At 36.0% G+C, this 25,624-nt stretch overlaps 1 protein-coding gene across 1 annotated transcript; it reads left to right on the top strand.

Annotated features, from left to right (window-relative positions):
• The first annotated feature begins 15,792 nt into the window (after positions 1-15,792).
• Positions 15,793-21,265, top strand: LOC138307111 (uncharacterized). The gene is given in 6 exon segments (XM_069247742.1): positions 15,793-18,558; positions 18,973-19,099; positions 19,414-19,540; positions 19,760-19,905; positions 20,184-20,385; positions 20,752-21,265. Coding segments are annotated over 6 exon segments (3,522 nt in total). The 5' UTR covers positions 15,793-15,985; the 3' UTR covers positions 21,099-21,265.
• Positions 21,266-25,624: the final 4,359 nt, after the last annotated feature.

Raw genomic sequence — 25,624 nt, 5'->3', positions numbered from 1 at the left:
ATTATCGAAGGTAAGGGATGTTAACCTAGCCTCTTTGCTATTCCTTTATTTTGATATTGATTTCAAAAAAAGCCAGGATGAATCCAGACTCAGAAGGAACCTTACCATCGGTGAGTTCATTACCGCCTTTGGTAAATACAAGCGCACGATGATGTGCAGGGCCTTCCCAGACCGAAGGGACGAGCTTGACGCTTACGCTGCACTCTACAGGTTTCTGTCCTACCATCAAGGAGAAAGTTCGTGCAAATACTAACCCAGCAAATCCTTACACAAAAACTCTAAAACAGCTCCTCCACGCAACCCAAATTTGTCAAACGTAGACTCTAAAGGTTGTGCCAAAGTATTTTTTGTGCATAGTATAAAGGATATTTTCTCTCCTAAAGTGTGTGCATTTTAAAAGATAACACAATACCTGATCCTCCATAATTATATAGTGATCCAGTCGATAAGACTTATCATCTCTCTTTTATATCCGTGTAGTGTCATCTATCAGATTATACAGTATAGCTAATATAGTGGTTATTCTATGGTGTGTTTACACGTCTTTATATTTTTAATATATTACCTTGGTGTAGTTCAATTGGTTCAATTTAAGGCAGAAATTAGAGCATCATGTATTGGATTTATTTTTATCTCTAGGTAATTGCCGTGTTTATTTATTTATGGCACATGTACACTGCAATTAATTTTTTTTTTTTTTTTTTTTTACAATTGTTTCTTCAAGATGCCATTAATTTGTTCAGCGTCGTTAGACTAGATATGTCTTCAGAGCCGGCTAAAAAAGAGACGGAGGGTCCAAGCGGAAAAAACTCAACAATCAGCATCAACAATTGCAAGTACCTCCGCCCAGCCACAGTCAGACATGCAAGCTATGGTCAACTCCGTTGTGACGGCGGCAATTTCAGCCATCACACAGACTGTGCTGGACGCACTACAGAAGGCTGAAGTGCAAAGTGCCCTACCCCAGGTGATCAGGAGGGTCGAGTCGGAAACACAGACTGAAAATTTAGCCAGCTAGGCTACAGCAGGATCAGCCGTTTCTTTCAACACTGACAGCAGGCCCCTCATCATGTGAGTATGTGGAGAAGAGTTACACTTAAAGGAACATGAACTTTGTTTATAATCGTGTTAACCAGCTGTAACGGGACCTTGTTATTATTCGAGGTGAAGGCCATATCATGGGACCTAAACGTAGAACAAATTTGACACGGTCTGTGTCATACGATCCAGAACTGTCAGAGAATTGGACACTCGCCCCTCTTCGAGATGAATTAAATAAATTGGGAATTGCTTTTCGTAGTAACAATAGAAGAATGGTTCCAGTCAACAAAGTGCAGGAAGCGAGAGATACGCGCCGTGTGCAAAGGTCTACTAGTGCGCGATCCCATGATGCACCTGACAACAACGAGAGGAATCAAGATGGCAACCCCCATGGGCAATCCACGAACCATCTCGCCGCACTGGTCTCCAGTCTTGCGGAGAGTGTAGCAACGCTACAAGACAGTTACTTACGGTTCGAAAAAAAAAAGGATCTCTGTGTCAACAGACAATCCCAGTTGTACTACGACACGCGACTCACCCGCTGCAACGTGTTCTACGAGTAGCGAGAGTCAAATTCAACAACAACAACTACGAAGTCAACAACAGGTATCCGTCAGTAGCCAAGACGTTCCAACTGACACTAGAGATTACACCTTGGACAGTGCTTACCGGCAACTTACAGCAAACCGACCCGAACAATCTCCTAGTCAAGGTGAGGCCCAACTTTTAAGAACTAGATTTGGCTATGCCTCGGAGCATTTGCCTTTAGTTGAGACTATTTCTCCCAGTCTTAGACAACAAATAATTTCCGGTAGGGACGTCAATTCGGCAGCTCTGCTGATTCCTTACTACAACGGCAATAGTGACCCTAGCTGCCAGACTTCTGACAGACCAGATCAAAGACTTTCTCGCAATCTGACTCTTAGTGAGTTCATCTTAGCCTTCGGTGTTTACAAGCACATTATGTGTTTGGCTCACCCTTCCCGTTGTGTTGAGTTAGATCTGTATGAAAGAAACATTGTTGACATGGGCACTTGTTACGTGACAGGATTTTATGATTACCATAAACTATTTTTGTTGCGAGCTGCTGCTTAACTCCGGTGCAACAACATCCCCATAGACTGGTCGGTCCGGGATAATACCCTGTTTTGCAATATTTTTGCAAACCATGTGCCCATCGCGTGTGATCACAAAAACTCGGTGAGTTCATTACCCCCTTTGGTAAATACAAGCGCACGATGTGCAGGGCCTTCCCAGACCGAAGGGACGAGCTTGACGCTTACGCTGCACTCTACAGGTTTCTGTCCTACCATCAAGGAGAAAGTTCGTGCAAATACTAACCCAGCAAATCCTTACAAAAACTCTAAAACAGCTCCTCCACGTAACCCAAATTTGTCAAACGTAGACTCTGAAGGTTGTGCCAAAGTATTTTTTGTGCATAGTATAAAGGATATTTTCTCTCCTAAAGTGTGTATTTTAAACAAGAGGCCCAGAGGGCCTGTATCGCTCACCTGGTTTGTAATGCCAAGTAATGTTCTGAATACAGGTTCATTGTTTCTTTTCTGAAGGAATTTTAATATTAACCTCTAAATCCCCTATTGGGCCCCACCCCTCCTGCCCCCAGGGGGTCAGAGCCAAAATTTATACAAGTTCTGTTCCCCCATCCCCAAAGGATGTTTGTGGCCAAAATTGGTCACAATCCAAGCAAAACTCTAGGACAAGAAGTGATTTATAGGATTTACCTCTATTTCCCCTATTGGGCCCCACCCGTCCTGCCCTCGGGGGGACAGAGTCAAAATTTATACAAGTTCTGTTCCCCTTCCCCCCTAGGATGTTTGTGGCCAAATTTGGTTACAATCCAAGCAAAACTCTAGGACAAGAAGTGATTTATAGGATTTTACCTCTATTTCCCCCCTATTGGGCCCCGCCCCTCCTGCCCCCCCGGGGACCAGAGCCAAAATTTATACAAGTTATGTTCCCCTTCCCCAAAGGATGTTTGTGGCCAAAAATTGGTTACATTCCATTCAGAACTCTATGACTAGTAGCGATTTAAAGGATTTACCTCTATTTCCCCTATTGGGGACCCCGCCCCTCCTGCCCCTGGGGGATCAGAGCCAAAATTTATACAAGGTTCTGTTCCCCCTCCCCCCAAGGATGTTTGTGGCCAAATTTGGTTAAATTCCATTCAGAACTCTTATGACTAGTAGTAGCGATTTAAAGGATTTACCTCTATTTCCCCTATTGGGCCCCACCCCTCCTGCCCCCGGGGGGACCAGAGTCAAAATTTACACAAGTTCTATTCCCCTTCCCCCAAGGATGTTTGTGGCCGAATTTGGTTACAATTCATGTAGAACTCTATTACAAGAAGCGATATAAAGGATTTACCTCTATTTCCCCTATTGGGCCCCGCCCCTCCTGCCCCCGGGGGACCAGAGCCAAAATTTAAACAAGTTCTGTCTGTTCCCCTTCCCAAAAGGATGTTTTGTGGCCAAATTTGGTTTACAATCCATGCAGAACTCTATGACTAGTAGCGATTTAAAGGAAATGTTGACGGACGGACGGACGGATCCGGACGGACGGACGGACGCCCGCCGCGCCATGATATAAGCTCACTGGCCCTTCGGGCCAGGTGAGCTAAAAATAACACAATAACCTGATCCTCCATAATTAATATAGTGATCCAGTCGATTAAGACTTATCATCTCTCTGCTTATAATCCGTGTTAGTGTCATCTATCAGATTATACAGTATAGCTAATATAGTGGTTATTCTATGGTGTGTTTTACAAGATCTTTATATTTTTAATATATTACTTTTGGTGATAGTTCTATTGGTTCAATTTAATGCAGAAAATTAGTGCAATCATGTATTGGATTTATTTTTATCTCTAGGTAATTAAATTGTGTTTTATTTATATTATGGCACATGTACAATGCAATTAATTTCTTTTTTTTTTACAAATTGTTTCTTCAATGATGTCATTAATTTGTTCAGCGTCGTTAGATTAGATATGTCTTCAGCGCCAGCTAAAAAGTGACGGAAGGGTCCCAAAGCAGAGAAAACTCTTACTACAGTCGAAGCTTCGACAATATGCAAGTACCACCGGCCCTGCCATCAGCCAGCGACCTAACAGGATTTATGGTCACAGTCAGGTGTTGAATGGCACGGCAAATTTTAGCCATCAACACAAGATCTGTACTGGGAGCACTACAGAGGGCCTGAATGTGACAGGGTGGCCCTACCCACAGCTGTTGATCCAGGTTAGATTGGACTCGGAAAACACCAGAACTCGTGCTGGGACTCACTACAAAGGGCTATGAAGTGCCAAGAGACCCTATCCAAAGGTTAGATCTGGAGAGTGGTTGACGAAAAGACACAGACTGAATTAATTTTAGCCAGCTAGGCTTACATGCAGGTAACAGGCCGTTTTCTTGTCGACACTCGGCAGCAGGCGCCTGTCATCATGTGAGTAAGTCTCGTATGTGGAGGAGAGTTGTCCTCTTAAAGGTAACATTTCCAAGTCTGATTGATCTTGGACTTGATCTTAAGATCAAAACAAAAAATCCATATCGGATGAATTTGTGGGACATGGCCGTGTGCTTTTTATATTTTGGCATTAATTGATCCCCCAACCATTGAATAGTAGGGATTTTGCTTTTTATTTGTGTTTCATATATGATAACAACTACACAAGGTCTTTATATATGAGTAAAGATTATCTAATTATATTTTCTGTCATTATATTATAAAAAACAAATAACTTTAATTCACATTCAAGTAATATAGAGTTTGTTTTGTGTTGTGTATTCCCATATACACACATAGCACATCCATGATCTTTACTAAAGCAGGGAAGCTAAAGTTTATGTTATTTATTTTATGTACATAAATGGTTTTAGCGTCTGTTTACTAAGTAACTTCAGTAATTAATTATTATGAACAAGGGCGAGTAACTCTTATTTAAAATTTGTCTAGATATTATGCGTGTTCAGCGCATGCGCATTCAGTTGTTTATGTAACAGAAAAAAATCACACCACAAATTGTCACTAAGACTTTTGAGCAATTCTGCATCAAAAACCACCACCTCCCCTTTCCACCTCTAGATCAGTTCATTTTCTGTTTACGTGTGTATTTTGATGTCATGTCATTTATGTATTTTGATTCATATTTATGTTTTTTTAATTTCGTTATTGGTATTGGAGTAAGGCTTTAATTGATCAAGAGACATTATTGCTATATAATAAATGAAAAAGAAACCATATTTTAAAAATAATTGAAAGCTTGTCATTGTATATAATTCAAACCAGAATGCAAGACTATAACATTCAAAACAATGAATCTTTGGTTATCCTGACTAATCATAGTTTACCAGTTTTGTAGCAACCAACATCGTCCTTAAATTTGAATCACGAAACATGTAAAAATAGACTTATTTATGTAAATATATAGATTGAACAGTGTTTTGATTGCGTTAAAGGTGGTATGAACGCAATAGGATAGTCATATTTTACATGTAGCGCTACATTGAATATGTCTTTATCCCATATTGCGTTCATACTACCTTTAAATACGCAATCAAAACAGGACTGTTCAATCTCTATTTGATTTTTTTTTTTTTTTAAATTCTGCTTCATGCTACATTTGTAGTAGATTTCAATATGGAAGTGTTCAAGCACGTGGTAGCCTTGCTGAAGTCCATGAAATAATTGCACCTTACAAACTTCTTCAAATTCCAAATATGTAAACCTTGTCACTTCTTGAGTATAGAGATTTATATTGAGGCTTATGTATATAAGCCAGGTTTAAATTGAACTAATAAATTTGACATCTCTATCTTCATTCAGACTAAAATACAACATGACAACAAACGACAAGAAACGACAACGACGTTAAATACAAGGAAAAGTTTAGTGACAACACAAGATATGTTATTCAGTACATTAAAATGAATATTTCTACCAAGTTTTATGAAGATTGGAGCAAAAATGAAGGAATTAGAGCGATTTTAATATTCTGAAATCGGCCGCTGGTCAACGATAAATCGAGTGACAAGAGGTTTGCCGTGACGGTATACCGACAACACGTTGTAACATCGAAAATGTTTTAAAAACCTAACGACAACAGAAGATGTGTTATTTGTCATACTATAATGCATCTATGTACAAAATTTCATTAAGATTGGAATAAAAATGAAGACTTTATACCTGTTTTAATGTTACGAGATCGGCGACTGGTCAGATTTATATCGCGAGTGTGTATGTTCAGTATTACCGACAACACATCATAGCATTAAAAAAATTAGAAAAACCTAACGACAACATAAGATATGTTGTTTGTCATACCATAATGCATCTCTGTACAAAAATTCATTAAGATTGGAGTAAAAATACCGGAGTAATGACGATTTCAAATATGAAGAGATGCAGAGTGTATACATGTGTGTAAGCCAAGCTTACATGTAGAGATCTAGATCCGACCGACAACACAAACTATTTTACGAAATTACGCAGTAATGTTACCGCAAATAATAATATATGTAACCTATATCTAAAGAAAGTAATTCATGCCAATTGTAATGACTATTGATGAAGATTTGAATGAGTAATGATCATTGCATACAGTATACATAGAAGAAGCACACACGTGTGTATATTATCAGTGTGATTACAGTTCGCAATTGTATTTATTGTTATGTAAACATATGGTGTGTATATATATACTTCCCATATGTTATCTTAAGAAATACATTATTATATGTTTTTTTTTTTTATTGTACATTTTTGTATAAAATATTTGCGTATATTTTCGAGAGCATGAATGAACGACAAAGAAAAAGCGCCGATAATGTCGTCTATCTTTGGCGAGGATGGACTGATCAATTCGGATACTATCAAAGAATTTGATTCAGTATCAAGCAAAATCGACGATATGTATGGTGAACGTATGGGTACATATTGGTCTGAAAAAACTTTACCAACTATCCGGCGCAGGGTGGTTGAGGCCCGAGTACGATGCCCCCATACACCCATCCTCGATACTCCAGGGCTTCCGATCACTTACGATCTCTACACCCCTGGACTATCTCATAGTAAAACTGGAGGCAACAGAATAGAACAGGTAATTTAGTCATTTGATGTACATCAAAGAGCCGTATAACGGTACACTGTGGTTGACTGTGTGACTTTGATGTTAGGCTTCGCTCTCTCTGTAGTCTTCAAAGGAAATCTTTGCTAGCCTGTGATTGGTCAAATGTTTTCCGCTGAGCTGCCTTCAATTTCACTATGAGATAGTCCAGGGGTGAAGAGATCGTAAGTGATCGGAAGCCCTGGAGTATCGAGGATGCCATATACCCAAAGGCTGGAAAAAACAACAATTGCGAATCAATGAATGACATCATAAAGCTTGTTGGTGACTGGAAAATTTCGAAAAACGATTAGAGCACATACAAAACACGAAGTACAACCACGTGCGCAGATCGCGTCACGGAATAGGAGAGTACGAATTAGCTCCGCATGCGCAACATTTAAAAATAAGTTCAGTATTTTAGAGAACACTGCCAAAGACAAAAGACAAAGACAACGGAACGTGCACAAGTTTTTGAAACTTGTGAAGCAGAAGGAATGCTAACTATTCCAAAAACTGCAGCCATCGCGAAAAAAACCGGATACACGAAAACGTGTACGTGGAAATGAACAGAATCGCACGGTCCGTCTAAACAGAAAAAATGTCTTAGCGAAATGTTGTGTGCCCGCAGGACGGGGTTCAAGATATTTAAGGATTGCGTTTCTCTTAAACAGTTAGACTTTAAACGATAAGTTTGCGAAATTATCAGTTGGACATTTTACGATATGTTTGCGAAATATCTTGTGTGCCCGCAGGACGGGATTCAAGATGTTGTAACAGTTAAAATTCGTTGACCTTCTAATACTTTTCAAATGAATTACACGTATGTATGTGTCAGTAAAAATCATTCAATAAATAAAATGTGTAAGTTCAGTAATAAAAAGTGTTAAATAAACGTAATATTTGTAAGCTTCCCAAAATTAAAACTTACGATACGCAAGCGAAATCTTGTGTGCCCGCAAGACGGGATTCAAGATATTTAAACTTAATCTTTCAAATAAAACGTATTAAATAAAGTTACCGCGTTAATAAAAAAAAAGTGAATTAATATAAAAATATTTACGCAGCTAAAAAATACACACACACAAAAAAACCTAACGTGACGCTACCCAATTTGGAACGCTACCCAAAATGAAACACTTTTAAAATATGTGATACAGAATTTTCAGTTTGCAATCTAAACTAACAATAACAGTCCTGAACAAAAATTAAGGTGCTGACTATTTTGTGACAATTTTCTTTCCAGTTGCTTATTATCTGTGTTTAAAAATAATGAAATTTTGAAAAACTCCGGGAAACGACGTCGTGCGACACCCCTAAAAAAACACCATATATTTTAAAATGAGAAAATAAATGCTGAATGGAATATTTTTGAAAGACATGTGCCCTGAATAAACTAAAATATGTTTGAACTTTCTTTAAATGAATTCAAACATTTTTTTTTCATGCCTGGACATTTATTAATCAAACTTTAATTATTTAGGAGGTGTTCCATTTTGGGTACTCAAATCTGCTGAAACACAGGGCTGATAAGTAAACAAATCATGAAATTATTAATAAAAGCATCTATTTGTGGAATGTTAAGAAAAAAATCTGGATTCAACCACATGTAAGAAATTTTTTACAATTATCTTCAAAAGTGTTCCAATTTGGGTTACGTCACGTAGGGTCTGGAAACATACTCGTGTATTGAGTATGGCCCAGAGTTCTACACCGACTATAATGATGTTTACACAATAATGGCTTAGACAAACAGTATCGAGACCCTATGCACTCGTACACACGCGTGTACAGGCGTGTGTGAGTCGTCGATCTGTTGTCGGTAGTAAACCTGACCAGTCGCCGATCTCGTAATATTAAAACAGGTATAAAGTCTTCATTTTTTTTCCAATCTTAATGAAATTTTGTACATAGATGCATTATAGTATGACAAATAAAATATCTTCTGTTGTCGTTAGGTTTTTAAAACATTTTCGATGTTACAACGTGTTGTCGGTATATACCGTCACGGCAAACCTCTTGTCACTCGATTTATCGTTGACCAGCGGCCGATTTCAGAATATTAAAATCGCTCTAATTCCTTCATTTTTGCTCCAATCTTCATAAAACTTGGTAGAAATATTCATTTTAATGTACTGAATAACATATCTTGTGTTGTCACTAACTTTTCCTTATATTTAACGTGTTGTCGTTTGTTGTCGTTTGTTGTCGTTATTAAGTGTGACCCAATTCAAACATTTGTGTGACCACAAAAATATTTTCGCGCCAATTTCGATAACTTCCGGTATGAGCTGCAATGGCGGCGTCAGGGGTTTACCACATGGCGATGTCGCTTAGAAAAAGGTGAGTGCAGTTTTATTTTGAAAATTCACACAGATGAGACATTCAAGACATGACTACATCAGTTATTGTGTATATCGGTCTATTAATTCGGTCGTTTTCGTTTATTCTTGATTCAAATTGTTGATTTGGTGTTGTCGGTCTGTAAGCCTCGAGGTCGAAGCTAACGTCTGGTAATCTGGTGCTATTTTCATGCGAGCCTTTTAAGGTCTGCGTAGATATTTGCAAAATGTTCAAGATATATTTTGTATCTCCCCGTGAATTCCGTTTCGTTTTAACATACATTCTTGCAGAATGCATCGATTGCCATATCTTGACGGAGATAAAAAATTTCAGTAATCACTTCGGGATAGGATTTGACTCTGACGGAATGATCATGAGTGAACATGCAGAAATGATTGTTACAATTTGCAAGAAAAGTGATATCCTCTTTGATTTTGAGTGATTCGCGCATATGTTATTTTATAACAATCGTCTTTTTGTGAATCAAAATGGAGGCAAATATTGCAACACGGGATACCATTCTATATTTGATGATACTACTTCTGCTGCTCGTCAGCGTCATAGTTATTTGTGTTGTGATGTTGATCTACTTTCGACGGTGGACGAACATGTTCAGACTATGGACTTTAGATTTGCAGCAATAATTTCATCCATTTACAGGTATATATATGTATACGCCCTTTAAATTTGACAAGTTTAAGAGTATTTATACTATTATTCAAACACTGACAAATATTTACATCTTATTAACAGCTGCATATAGTCATACTCCAACTACGATATGTGAGAGGATAACAATTTTTTAATTCTATGTATATTTTCTACCTGGTTCACGCATCCGCATTTTTAACAACCAAGGCTGCCATGTTCAAAATGCATTAAATTTTACCTGAAGTGATGAAATGACGTAGCAATGCTTTTTGTGGCAAATTATTATTAATTTGGTGTGAATTATAGTGATTTGACAGTTTAAATGCATTGAGATATTAATATTTTAACTGTTAGTACACTCCATTGTCATTAAGCCAAGACTTAGAAATACTGATTGTATATTTCTTTCTTGTGAGTCTTAAATAGCGTTCAGTTGCTAATTAAAGGTTGGTTGACATCCAAACTAAAATAGCCAGAGACCTTTCACTTGCCAAAGTATATATAGTCAATGACAGTGATATAGTGCAAATTTATGTGACAATCTCGGAATCTCCTAACTCCTATAAATAATGCAAATTAACTTTCACTCACACCTCTGCTTCCCACAGAAGTCTTGATAACACAATCGTCAATATTGTCGACGGAGCCATCATAATAGAAAAAGAAGCATGACAATTTTGCTGTTGATACTGGACATCTTTGATACCAGGCATTCATTGTTTGATTGTTGGATTAATTCTGAGAAATATTTAAACATAACCTGAATAGTTATTTGAGACACTGGCAAAGAGCCGCAAGTGTTTTTTTAAACACTCCATCATAAGTGATTTTAATATAAATTTCAATTTTCTTTCAGCAAAAGAAAGAGGGATGATACTGATGCCATATCTGCAGCTGTACAAGTTGGTTCCTTTGTGATGGCCATGGTAGATAGAGGAAAACTGCCATGGCCATCAAGGATTGAAGAAATCATTTGTAAAAAGGACTCCAATATTACATACATGGTTTATGGTTTACTGCCTTTCGGATAATGCTGTGTAAGTGGAAAAAATACCCTGGTATATGAAATTGAAGTAAGATGTATTCAAAAGCGATTGTGTGTAACAACTGTTTTAAAGATCTGATAAAAGCAATATTAAGCATGGAAGATCAAATACAATTGATAAAAAAGATCAACTTGTGTCGCTCACCAAAGATTCTTAAAGAATGATATAAGAAGTTAAGAACTAAAATAAGGACAAATGTGTTCTTTTCATAAATTCTTAATTTGACATTAATGGCTCTAAATGAAATTATTCACACTTCTGTACAAGTATCGGAAAATTATTAGTAATCTATATATATTAACTTGCTTAAAGAGCTTTTAATTGGCCAGAATTTACAATGATATAATTATATATATAAATGTGAAGTGAAATCAGTTGGGATTCTTATTTGAGGAATATTTTGACTGTTCATATTTTATGCTTGAATCATAATCAAGAGTCAAGAGTCAAGAGTCAAGAAGTTTTATTTAGAGTCGCATACATGGGGAACATAATAACATTAGCACTGTAGTGCTATTCTTGCGACAAACATATGTAAAATATCACAGTACAAACAGGTAAAATATATATAGACAGACAACAATTTAACTATAGCAAGCATGCAATAGATACATGATATGGAAACAGCTATCACAGTTTAGCAGAAATAAAAAAAAAAAAAATTTAATTTAAAGGTAATAACTTAATAATTACACTTGTATATCACACAAATGTTACACAAAAAAGGTTAAGACACTGAAGTGTAATGTACATAAATGCTAATATAGCAAAGTGTAAAAATTTACAGGATATACACTAACATAGTGTGAATTAAAAGTAGATATTGAAGTCATAGGTAGAAAACAAAAGCTAAAAAAAGATTTATAAAAGTAATGATCTTTGAAAAGGTTTGAAATATCACAGGTTATATGGTATAATTACAAGTAGGTAGATTCCAAAGGGGAACAACTCATCCTATATGGTGTGTACAGATGGTACAGGAGCAGATCTGTGTATCCCAGGTGTGAAGCAGTCTGCGAAACGAACTGTAGTTTTCAGCTTGCCGACATTCATTTGGCAGACTGTTCCACACCTGAGAAGCAGCGAAACGAAAAGATCTCTTACCATAAGTGGAGGTGTTTACCCTTGGAATCTTTACCAGGTTGTCCTGTCTAAGATTATAAAAAACTTCTTTCTTCTCAACAAGATTTTGTAAAATATGAGGAGAAAATATCATTTAAAATTTTAAAAAACTTCAGAGGCCATATCTTTCATACGCTTAACATGTAAAAAATCAAGTTTGTGCCTCCTTAAAATATCGAAGACTGGGGAAACATAGTCATTGTCAATAAAACGAAGTGCTCTCTCCTGGACTTTTTCCATTTTCCTAGTATTAGTCAATGTACAAAAGTGCCAGGCAAGTGGACAATAGTTAAAATTTGAAAGTATGAAAGACTTAAAAATGGTAATTTTCCCCTTCTTTGTAAGATTTTTTCCCAGTCTTTTTAAAACAGCAAGTTGTTTGGCAGCATTTCTACAGAGTCGAGATATGTGTGCATCAAATTTAAGAACAAAGTCAATATCTACACCTAAAAGTTTTACAGTATCTTCGCACATAATCTCAAGGCCATCGATGTTAAAAGATTTAATAGAATTTGTTGTCTTCTTTCCAAAACATATAGCCTGGAACTTCTCTGGGTTGGCCTTCATACCATTAAAATTAAACCCAGTCTATTAGAACTTTACTCTCTTTTTCTAAGCAATCTTTCATATGTGAAAAACTATCACCTATCTTAATCTGCATAAAAATAGACTTTAAAATATTCACCTAATTGGTTATGAATAAGTTCTTTCAAAAATTTTTGACATAGAAGGTAAAATACTTACAGGCCTGAAGTTACTCTTATCCATAGGGTTGTTTTTCTTAAAAATCGGTAAGACCTGTGCTTTCTTTAGGGCATTGGGAAAATGGGAAAACTTTACACAATGGTTAAAAAGGGATGTTATAACAGGAGTAAAAGCTACTGAACCAGCTTTTAACATTTTTGAGGAGATACCATCAAAACCTGTAGCTTTTTTCACAATCATCGAGGACAAAATGTTTTTTACATCACCCTCATATACAGGCTGAAAATTAAAAGCATCGAACATAATGTGGTGGTTTACTTAATGTGATGCTATTTAGATATATATCTGCTCACTGTAGTGGCAGTGCGTTATTGCATATATGTCAAACGTAATTCTAGCATAATTGCTTTTATGAATTGTCTATTGATTTACAGATTGCCTGCTAAGAAAATATTTCCTTTATCAAATATTGACTTGTGGACCAACATGGCAGAACGTAATTAACAGATGTTCGATGTTGATTTTATTGTTGAAATTTTATGGTTTATTGTTATTGTAGGGCTGTGTATCGCGAGGTATGTGGCAATATCATACGTATTGCGATACAGGGCTTACAATATGATACGTATTGCGATATATGAGAAACCGATGATGTATCAGATAGCCACTGCTCCATTTGCTTAACACAGTATGTAACTATTATAACTGACAACTGATATTGCATTTAACCAGTGATTTTTCTGGGTATTTTGGGAAACAACATTTTACCTCTAATTTGGGAATTTATCATGGAAAGGGAAGTTTTTGGAAAAAATTTAAGTTGTAGCTTACATAATTTGATTGCCAATTTGGTGTTTTTAGTCACTCTGCAGTGCAGGAATGAGCATCGTTTTATCTGGTCAAGGTGCTATATATCTAGTTTTATGCTGTAAATAAATGTGCCAAGCCTTCAACACTTGAAGTGAACAAGACGGCCTGCTTGAAGCAAAAGTACTGCGACAAGCACCAAAGAGACCCTACCATTCATGATTGATATTCTAACATAGGCACTAGGAGCCAGTTTCCATATATATATTTTTTTTTTGGAGTTGGAATTTTGCATTGCAGTAAGGGGGGAAAGAGATTGTTTTTATTGTGTGTGTGTGTGGGGGGGGGGGGGGGATGAGATCATTTGCTGATTTTGTTTACATAGGCTGAAAAATCACTGTTCTGCGAGGAATTATTTATATTGGCATGAAATAATTCCCTAAAAACTTCAATAAAACCAACAAGTAACATTATAAGCCACATGAGCTTACTTTCACCCTCCTTGTGGTGAATCACCCGTTTCTGTTATAAATATAAACATTTGGCAGACATTGATCAAGGAAGACAAACACAACTTTCTCAAGTATCGTGATACAATTCAGTTATAAACAATGTATCAATGCATTATCCTGCGATACAATGCATTGATGCATCAGTAAATCCTTACACCAGGGCACCCATTTGACCTTTATATATCTTTGACTCTCGAGATAGAGATTTAACTCTTGGGTTTGAAGGGATTTGCCTACTTGACATATGTTTCAACCCTTCAGATTAATTTCTGAGAAATGTTTTTTGACTCCTGAAATTGCTTAAAGTCGAGAGTCAACTGGATGCCCTGTACACCACTAGTTTTTAGGTCATCTGACTCAAAGGCATGGCAGCTACAACAGCCATTTTGTAAAGTGATTGCAATCATTTTACACAACTTCTCAAGTTCCACCACCATCGAGATTCAGCCAAATGGTTATTTATAATATTTAAAAAGGTTCTACATGGAGTCATGATTTTTCTAGTACCACTACTTTATATACATGAATTTATGTGCTAAACAGGTATGATGTAGGTAGTCAGATGACCATTACTAGTAAGGCCCTTCGGCCTTTTGTTAATTTCTTCATAATAAAGGAACAATGACATCTTTTCATGTTCTTATGGAAATCATATGCCTGGATTTACCATCAAAACATTTAACATATGATTTGTGGTAATTTGTTCTAGTTAGACAAATTGGCAAAATAAATCATGTTGTATTAGCAGGCCAGTATACAATTATGAAATATTGGTGTATATATGAGTATATCTGTGATGTATATTTAAAATTGGTAATGAAATAGTAATGTCAGCAGAAAAATGTTTTATAATTGAAAGCTACACATTTGACACTTGTGAATTTTCCAAATTTTTTTTGCATAACATTTATGAGTAGATGCGACTCCATTTTGGGAATCTCTGTACGCTATATTTAGATGTTTTAAATTTACACTATTGAGAAGTATTCATAAAAAGTACACCTATTTTGATTGTCCAAATTCACCACAGGACAGACAATTTGCAGCTGATGGTACATATGTAGTTTTATTTGATTATATCAACAAGTGCTTATAAAACTGATCCATGAAAAAATATTCCTTTAAACTTAAAACCCAACATTGACATAATATTCTATGCATTTTTTTTTTTGTTAGGGCTGCAACAATACCTGTCCATGGATCTGTAGTTATTAAGTAAATTTATAGATATTTAATGATTAATAGTATTGCAATTATTAGAGTTAACTTTCTTTTGAAAAAAGTTCTGACTACCAATGATGAACAATGATAAATTTTTGTATTCTTTGATAACTTTTAATCCTTTTGTCTTGTTCATAGGACAGATTTAAACCAGGTTTGCTTTGCTTCCTTGTTAGAACATCTAATGTCTGTAATAATTCAGTATTTTTTAACGTTTCTGTATTTCCATGTACAGAAAAAATACGCTTACCATGCCTTTTAATAACCTTTTCATTTTGGTCATGATTTATATTCAGTGATGAGTTAATTATTATAACTTGTCACTAAATTCATGTAATGCTAGAATATGTACATCATTTATTCTGCTTTTCATCTTCACAGGAACACTTAAGAGGAAACCAGAAACTCTTCAAATGTGGAGGAAAGATATACAATGGGCTGTTCATGATGCAGAACCTCCTCCCGAGGACCTCTTCAGTGTTACTGATACCTTAGACGTCGAAGGGCCATCGCCTGTTGAAGACGCGGAACCTCCTCCCGAGGACCTCTTCAGTGATACTGATACCTTAGAAGTCAAAAGGCCGTCGCCTGTTCATGATGCAGAACCTCGTCCTGAGGACCTCTTCAGTGTTACTGATACCTTAGACGTCGAAGGGCCTTCGCCTGTTCAAGACGCGGAACCTCCTCCCGAAGACCTCTTCAGTGTTATTGATACCTTAGACGTTGAAGGGCCGTCGCCTGTTCAAGACGAGGAACCTCCACCTGAGGACCTCTTCAGAGTTACTGATACCTTAGACGTCGAAGGGCCGTCGCCTGTTCAAGACGAGGAACCTCCACCTGAGGACCTCTTCAGTGTGATTGATACCTTAGTCGCCGAAGTGCCGTCTCCTGTTCATGACGCGGAACCTCCTCCCGAAGACCTCTTCAGTGTTACTGATACCTTAGAAGTCAAAAGGCCGTCGCCTGTTCATGATGCAGAACCTCCTCCCGAAGACCTCTTCAGTGTTACTGATACCTTCGACGTCGAAGGGCCATCACCTGTTGAAGACGCGGAACCTCCTCCCGAGGACCTCTTCAGTGATACTGATACCTTAGACGTCGAAGGGCCTTCGCCTGTTCATGATGCAGAACCTCGTCCTGAGGACCTCTTCAGTGTTACTGATACCTTAGACGTCGAAGGGCCTTCGCCTGTTCAAGACGCGGAACCTCCTCCCGAAGACCTCTTCAGTGTTATTGATACCTTAGACGTTGAAGGGCCGTCGCCTGTTCAAGACGAGGAACCTCCACCTGAGGACCTCTTCAGTGTTATTGATACCTTAGACGTTGAAGGGCCATCGCCTGTTAAAGACTCGGAACCTCCGCCCAAGGACCTCTTCAGTGTTATTGATACCTTAGACATCAAAAGGCCGTCGCCTGTTCAAGACGCGGAACCTCCTCCTGAGGACCTCTTCAGAGTTACTGATACCTTAGACGTCGAAGGGCCATCTGACAATGAAGATGATGTAGAAGATTCAGATTACGTCCCAGATTCAGATATGGATACCAGCGAACTGAGCGAAGATAATATGGATATGGGTGCGGTCAGTGATGGCAATATGAACTTTGAAGATGGTGAATTAGGAAAGGATTTGATTCAAGACAATGACATGGACGCTATAGATAATGAATTGGAAGGAAATGATGATGACATGATCAGCGAAGGTGTTGAAGATGAGCCTGGCAAGTGTTCACACGAGTTCTTAAATGAAGAATTCATCATTAGAGATAAAGTTCATCCAGGAATTTATGTCCGAAAAACACTCAAATCATTTACTTCCCAGACAGGAAGGAAAAAGGCTACAGACAGAGTATATAATAATTATCACTGTTGCTTTGTGTGCAAAAAGCTGTCTACCAACATATTGAAGCATCTCCGTTGTCATAAAGATCATGATGACTGTATAGAGTTATTAAGGTTGAAAAAGGAAATAGAGAAAGGAAATTCAAAAGCTGAAGAAATTATTGCAAAAAAGGACCAGTTAAAAGCCAAACAGACATTGCTAAGAAATAAAGGGGATGACTTGCACAATATGACAGTGATAAAGATGAAGGAAGGAGAACTCATTATTGCTCGTAAACAGGGAAAGTTCTCAAGTGATGAGTATGGGCCTTGTCCTTTATGTTCTGAGTGGATCAAGAAGGAATCCTTGTCTTTCAAGCATCAAAAGACCTGCCCTGGAAGTATTAAAACAAAGAAAATGACCAAGGGTGAAGCTATATTAAGATCGGAATTTGCCATGGGAAAAATAAATGAGAAGGCATCCAAGGGACTAGTGAAGGAAGTGTATCCAATAATGACAAGGGACTGTTTGACCAATTCTGCAAAAGCTGATCCGTTAATAGTTGCACTGGGAAACACTTGGCTGAGAAGAAACTTGGGAAATAAAATCAAAAGAAAATACTACACCTCGTCACGAATGAGAGGATCAGCAAGATTATTACATCACTTACAAGATTTATCTGCAGAAAAACTAACTTTATCAGACTATTTGAAACCCAAATATTTTGATCTTGTATGTGAAGGTGCACTTCTGTGTGCTCACATGGAAAACGATGATGAAGAAGATTTGAAAAGCCCTTCCGCTGCTCTTAAAATTGGTTTTGACATAGGAAGAATGGCAAACATTAAACTTGGCTTAGCCTTACGCAGTAGCAATAAAGAAGAAAAGCAAGAAGCTGAGGAGTTCTCAAGTCTTATCAAACTGGAGTGGTCAACACGGGTTTCAAAGCTTGCACATTTAAAATTGCAGGATATGAAAGTGAATAAACCGGCTTCACCACTACCAATTCCGGAGGACCTGTCTGTTCTTGGTGGGCGTGTAGTGAATGAAATGAAGACAATGAAGTATGAAAAAGACATTGATACATACAGACGAGCAGTTATGCTGGTACAAACAAGACTACTGACTTACAACAAACGGAGGAGTGGCGAGCTTGAAGCCCTTAGGTAAATATTTCACATTTCCAGTAAACAATAACAATTACATCCTCTCAGTTTAATGCTCCAAATAGAAAAAGAGGGCCATATTGTATTCACATGTGATATATGACAGGGAATTGGCAATTCTGAAAAAAGATGTCTCTGGTATAGTATTAACAACAATAGCAGTACTTATATAGAATAAGCCTTAAGATATATATGTATATATATTTTGGTGATTTTATTAGCATTTTCCATACTACATGTGGCGCCCATCATGAAGTCCTTTAAATTTGTTGAAATATGTAGATCCTTTAAGTTTGTTGAAATATTGCGTATTTGTCAAGAATTTCTTTTGTTGAATGTCGGTGTTATTATGTGTCCTAGCAATTACTTGCCAGTTGAGGTACTTGTATATATGCATCTGCACATATTTTGCAGCTTACAAAACTACAGAGGACGATCAATTGGGCTTGATGAGGCAGACTCTGCACTTCTGGGAAACGATATGTCAGAACTAGAAATGCATCTTGTTGAAAGCCAAGAACTCATCAAAATCAGAGGAAAGGTAAGCACATTTACAGGATGTCTGGAAGTGTTTTATTGTTTAATCTTAATGGGAGTAAGTGTGTGTTTAGGTGACCTCAAGTTTTTCGTTCTGAAAATGAAGGACATGTTATACATTAACAATACATATTCATTCATGATATCGACATTATATTGACATTATTGTTTCTAAATGATGACTTCTACACAGTCTCTGGAGTAATGCATTCTTTAGGCACAGCCTCTTAAATGTCAATTATTCAATAAAGATATAATTTGAACTCCAAACTAATCAATTGTGAACCTGAAAATATTTCACTTGTGCTTTCTGTTCAGAATGGGAAAACTGTGCCAGTTTTGGTCCCAGATGATACGAAAGAAGCATTATCTTTCATTGCTGAAGACAATATGAGACGGGCTGTTGGAATTAAAACATGGAACCCTTACTTGTTTGCAAACACAGGTTAGACTTTTTACTCAAAATTAAAAGTTGGTTTATGGATTATGACCTTTAATAAGTTACTAAAATTTCTAATCTATATATATATGCATGAATATGAATGAAAAAATGTTCATTAATGGCCAATTTGATATTGAAGAGTTTTGATTCAGTGTAGATATGTTTTATCACATAATTTCTCATTGATGTTGTATAAGAGATTGACATGTTCTTTCTTATCAGGTGACAGTGTGATGAGGGCATACGATTCCTTAAAGACAATCTGTGCAGAACATTCGTTGAAAGCACCAGAGAGAATAACAAGCGTATCGATGAGGAAGTACATTGCTACCCTCAGCCAAGTATGTATTCATAACCTATTTATTCATGTAAAATACTATTACACAAAGTTAGTAAAATGAATTGTAAAAATTATATGCGTATGGTGTAAGGAAGAGCCATTTATATATGCAATTAGCAGAATAAAGTGTCTAGAAAGGCAATGGTCCTCCCTACTGGGATTATTAACATAGATGATCTTAAGGAAATCATTGGTCATCATGAATACTTCTTAGTCACGTTCAGTAATCCAACTGACCAAACCTTTGAGGCCTGTATCCTAAAATAATCAAAGATTAGATATAAGCAACAGATTTACATTGTTCAGGTGATGATTGACATGAAGGACCATGAGCTGGAATGGCTGTGTACTCATCTTGGACACACAGCATCCATTCACAAGCTCCATTATAGAGCTACCAGTGGTTTTATTGAACGTGTCAACATTGGCAAATTGATGCTCCTTCAAGATCTAAATCTAGCTGGGAAAATATGTGCTGGACAAAGATTACAGGACATAGATATCACAGGTATGTTAATTTGCAAATATCTGATAAAGAGGTGAAGTGAACATTTCAATAACAACAATTCTATTTTCCCAATGTGATTTTTTCTACACTACATATTTGTAGTCATTGACATATTATCCATTTATTTCATGTGAGCATTAAGGTCCCATTGAGGTCTTTGTGAAATAACTTATCCTGAAAAACCTTTGTTGTAAAACTTAACATAAATGTAAAGAGGGTAAATATACATGCATGGATAGAAGCTAAATATTTAGAACAAGTTTACAGTCTCTAAATTCACCCCTCAAGGTCAATTCATGAGTCATAAACTTGCATCTGTGCAGATGACAGTTCTTATTTGTAGTACTGTCTCCAAATTATTTTCAGATGTAATAAATGCAAGACCAGACATAGCACTCCAACAACAAGATCAAGAAGGATCAAAATTTATGAAAGGTGATGATGATGATGATGATTGATGATGATGATGTAGGGAAAGAGACTGTGGCGAAGAAAAAGGAACATATAATCAACGACAAAGGTGGACAACAGAAGAAGAGAGAGAACTAGAAGAACTGTTTAAGGAAAACTTTAAACTTAAGAAAAATCCAGGGTTGAAAGACTGTACCAGTGCAATAGCAAAAAGTAGAAAGAAGAAAGGTCTTGTACAAAAGCGTTCATGGGACACCATAAAAAAGAAAGTACTCAGAATGATGAAGAAAACGAATGATTAAATATATAAGGTTATGACACCACTGTTTGAGTGAACATTCAGTACCTCCTAGAATTGTTATCATGGAGGATATTGATAAAGTTTTTTCTTTTAACAAATCTTTTAGCACATCTCTTAAAGACATTTGGTACCATATAGACCTTCATTACATTACTTGAAATTGTATGTTGAAGTTACAATATTTCTTTGTCATTTAGTGCTGTATGAGCATGGCCATCCCTTTTTGAATATTGAATGATTTGTCTTTTTGAAATTATTATCTTGGTGGTATACTACTTTATTTTAAGGTCAACTGGAACAAACCTAGCCAGTATCCAATTTAATACATAGGATAAGCATTTTTGTGGTTGTGGGGATCCTGTCAGGACAGTTGGAAATTTCGTTAAATAGTTAATGTTTGAGTTACCACCCCATGTAATTCTTAATACCCTATTTGTAATGGATTGGGAATTGATTTTTGTGGAAATTTTGAATTGAAGTTGATTACCACATGTTCTTGGACAACTGGTACCACCTAGCCATGGGACATTGATACCACATAAGTATTGGTTTGTATCAGATTAAGTACCGCATAAGCCACATTTTTGTTGTAAAAGGTTAAGATTTGATTGAAATTGCAAACCACATATTCTTAGACAATAAGTACCACCTAGGCAATGGACATTTTATACCACATAGATATTTTTTGTATGTTATATTTGATAGTTGATTTTGGTGAAATGTTGAAGTTTGTTGGTTCAACATAAATCTTGGACAACCAACATAAATCTTGGACAAATAATAAATATTTGTAATGGATTGAGAACTGATTTTTGGGAGATTTTGAATTTGAATTGATACCACATGTTCTTGGACACAACTGGTACCACCTAGCCATGGACATTGATACCTCATAAGTATTGTTTGTATCTGATATAGAATGATTGTTGATTTTGGTAAATAGTTGAAGTTTGTTTGGTTCAACATAAATCTTGGACAAATAATACATATTTGAAATGGATTGAGAAGTGATTTTTGGGAGATTTTGAATTGAATTGATACCACATGTTCTTGGACAACTGGTACCACCCTAGCCATGGACATTGATACCACATAATTATTGTTTGTATCTGAAAATAGAATGATAGTTGATTTTGGTGAAATGTTGAAGTTTGTTGGTTACCATACATAAATCTTGGACAAATAATACATATTTGAAATGGATTGAGAATTGATTTTTTGGGAGATTTTGAATTGAATTGATACCACATGTTCTTGGACAACTGGTACCACCTAGCCATGGACATTGATACCACATAATTATTGTTTGTATCTGATATAGAATGATAATGATTTGGGATATCATAAATCTTGGACAAATAATACATATTTGAAATGGAATTGAGAATGTGATTTTTTTGGAGTTTTTGAATTGAATTGATACACATGTTCTTGGACAACTGTACCAAGACCATTTATTTATTTGGACATTTGATACCACTATGGTAGTCCATGTACAATTGAATTGTTTGTATCTGATATAGAATGAATTGATTTTGGTGAAATGTTTGAAGTTTGTTGGTTCAACATAAATCTTGGACAAATAATACATATTTGAAATGGATTGAGAATTGATTTTTGGGAGATTTTGAATTGAATTGATACCACATGTTCTTGGACAACTGGTACCACCTAGCCATGGACATTGATACCACATAAGTATTGTTTGTTTGATATCCTGATATGATAATGATTGTTGCTTATGAGTGAATGTTGAAGTTTGTTGGTTCAACATAAATCTTGGACAAATAATACATATTTGAAATGGATTGAGAATTGATTTTTGGAGATTTTGAATTGAATTATGATACCAACATTGTTCTTTGGACAACAAGTAACCACCTAAGCCTGGACATTTTTAGCACATGGAGTAGTGTTTGTACCTACATATCTATATTGATGGTTGTTATCGAATATAAGAATGAAATAGTTGATTTTTGAAAGTTGGAAGTTGGGGGACACCACAAAATCATGGACAAATAAGTACACTTTTTTGTATAAAATGATTTGAAAAGTGATTTTGGAATTTTGAATGAATTGATACCAAAATTATATCTTGGACAACGTGGTACCTCGTCCATCACATTGAGGGAACCCTCAGAATATTGTTTAGCGATATAGAATCAGATAATGCAGTGTGTGAAATTAAATGATATAGTTTGTTCAACAAGAAATCTTGGACAAATAAAATTACATATTTTGAATAAGGATTGAGAATTGTTATTTGGGAATTTCTGAATTTAGAATTGATTACCACATTTCGTGGCAACTAGGTACCAAACCGTAGCCATGGAGACTGTGGATAACCTAAGATTAAGTATATTTTAGGATCGAGATATAATTATAAGAGATTTGGGTCTGAGAAATGTTTAAGTTTTGTGGGTTGCAAATTATAGATCTTGAGGAGCAGAATAATACATATTTGAAAAGGATTGAGAATTGATGTTTGGGAGTTTTTGTAATTTGAATTGATACGCACATGTCGCTATGACCCACTGGGTACCATGGTACCTAGCCATATACAGTGAATACCACAGATAGAATTGGTTTGTATCTGATTAGTAGGGATCTGATAGTATAATTTTGGTAAAATGTATTGACAGATTGTATCACCTAAAACCTAATTAATCTCTGTTACCAAATTAAAAACCATTTTTTTGTAAATTGGTGTGAGAATCGATTTGTTTAGATTTTGCATTGAATTGCCACCAAAACCAGCTAGTTCTTATGGCACCGTGGTACCACCTAGGCGATGCTCATTTAATACAACTTTCGACAATTTTTGGCATCTTGTTTAGATCCGTTGTTGATCTTAGCATAATTGGAGCAGTTTGTGGGTACCACAAAAAGCTTAGACAAGTGATTGTCTCTTTGCAACTGGACTAATATGTTTTCTTTACTATTAGTGAGTGGCTTGAATAAAATGATACATGCATGGTCTTGGACAAACAAAACTCCACATACTTTCCGTTTGGAGATTAAAGTATCGCGCATGAAGCCTTTTTTGTGTTAAAATGTTAAGAATTGAATTCTTTGTGAGATTGGGGTATGAAATGGAGGAAACCAACATATTATTGGGACAAGAAGGTACCACCTAGGCGATGTACATTATTAGACCCACAGAAAATACATTGTTTTGAATATTATAGGATTGATTTTTGTATTTTGTAGAGAAATGTTAAGTATGTTTGTTCAAAATAAACCTTGGACATAAATAATACATATTTGTAATGGATTGAGAATTGAGAATTGTGGAGTAGATGTTTGGTTTGTTTACTGGATACCACATGGAGTGTGACAAGCTGGTTCCAACCAGGACATGGACATGATTACCACAGTAGTATTGTTTGTATCTGAAATAGAATGTCAGTTGTATTTTTGGGTGAAATTTTGAAAGTTATGTTGGGTACCACGAATAATTCTTTACAAAAATAATCCCATATTTTGTAGATGAGAGATTGAGGAATGATTTTTTGGAGATTTTTGAATTTGAGGATTTATACCACCACATGTTCTGGTCAACTGTCACCTACCTATGCCATGGACATTGATACCTTATAAGTATTTGGTTAATCTGAGATTATTGAACTGAATTGCTGATTTTTGGGGAAATTGTTGAGTTTGTTGTGTTCAAAAAAAATTCTTGGGTCAAATAATTACATTAATTGGAATGGATTGGAGAAGTGACTTTGTGAGGAGATTGTATGATAATGTAATTGATTACCACATGTTCGTGGGGACAACTCCAGGTCACCTAGCGATGGACATTGATACCACATACAAGTATTGTTTGTATAGGATTAATTACCGCATACCCACATTTTTGTGTAAAAGGTAAAGATTTGATTGAATTGAAACCACATATTCTTAGACATATAAGTACCACCCTAGGCATATGGACATTTGATACCACATAGATATTTTTTGTATGTTATAGATTGAAGTTGGATTTTGGTGGACAATATTGAAGTCTTGGTGGTTCAACATAAATCTGAGGACAACCAACATAAATCCTTGGAAAAATATAAATATTTGTAATGGATTGAGAGAAACTAATTTTGGGACATTTTGAAATTGGATTGATACCACATGGTTCTTGGGGTCAACTTGGTAATGCCATGGACAATGTTACCTCATGATTATTGTCTGATCTGTATAGATCGATTGTTGATTTTTGGTGAATAGTTGACAGTTTGATTGGTTCAACATTAAATATTGGAAATAATACATATTTGAAATGGTCATTATGAGTAATATATCCGTCAACATTGCATGTTTGGGAGCTTTTGAATGTAAATTGATATTGGAGCGTGAAATATTTGAAATTGCTGATAACCACATAACTCGTTAAAAATGGTACAAGAATTGCCAAGTAAAGTGAATTATATTGTCAATTTTTTTCCCTATTTGTAGAATTTTACTGTTCTTTTTCATTTGTATTCTTGAAAGCAAAAATAAAGTTTTTTAGAAAATGAATATTATTTATTG

Source organism: Argopecten irradians, chromosome 14 (genome assembly GCF_041381155.1).
Source record: "Argopecten irradians isolate NY chromosome 14, Ai_NY, whole genome shotgun sequence".
Lineage (NCBI taxonomy): Eukaryota > Metazoa > Mollusca > Bivalvia > Pectinida > Pectinidae > Argopecten > Argopecten irradians.
The sequence above is the reverse complement of the archived record's forward strand: the minus strand, read 5'-3'. Positions and strand labels throughout refer to the sequence as shown.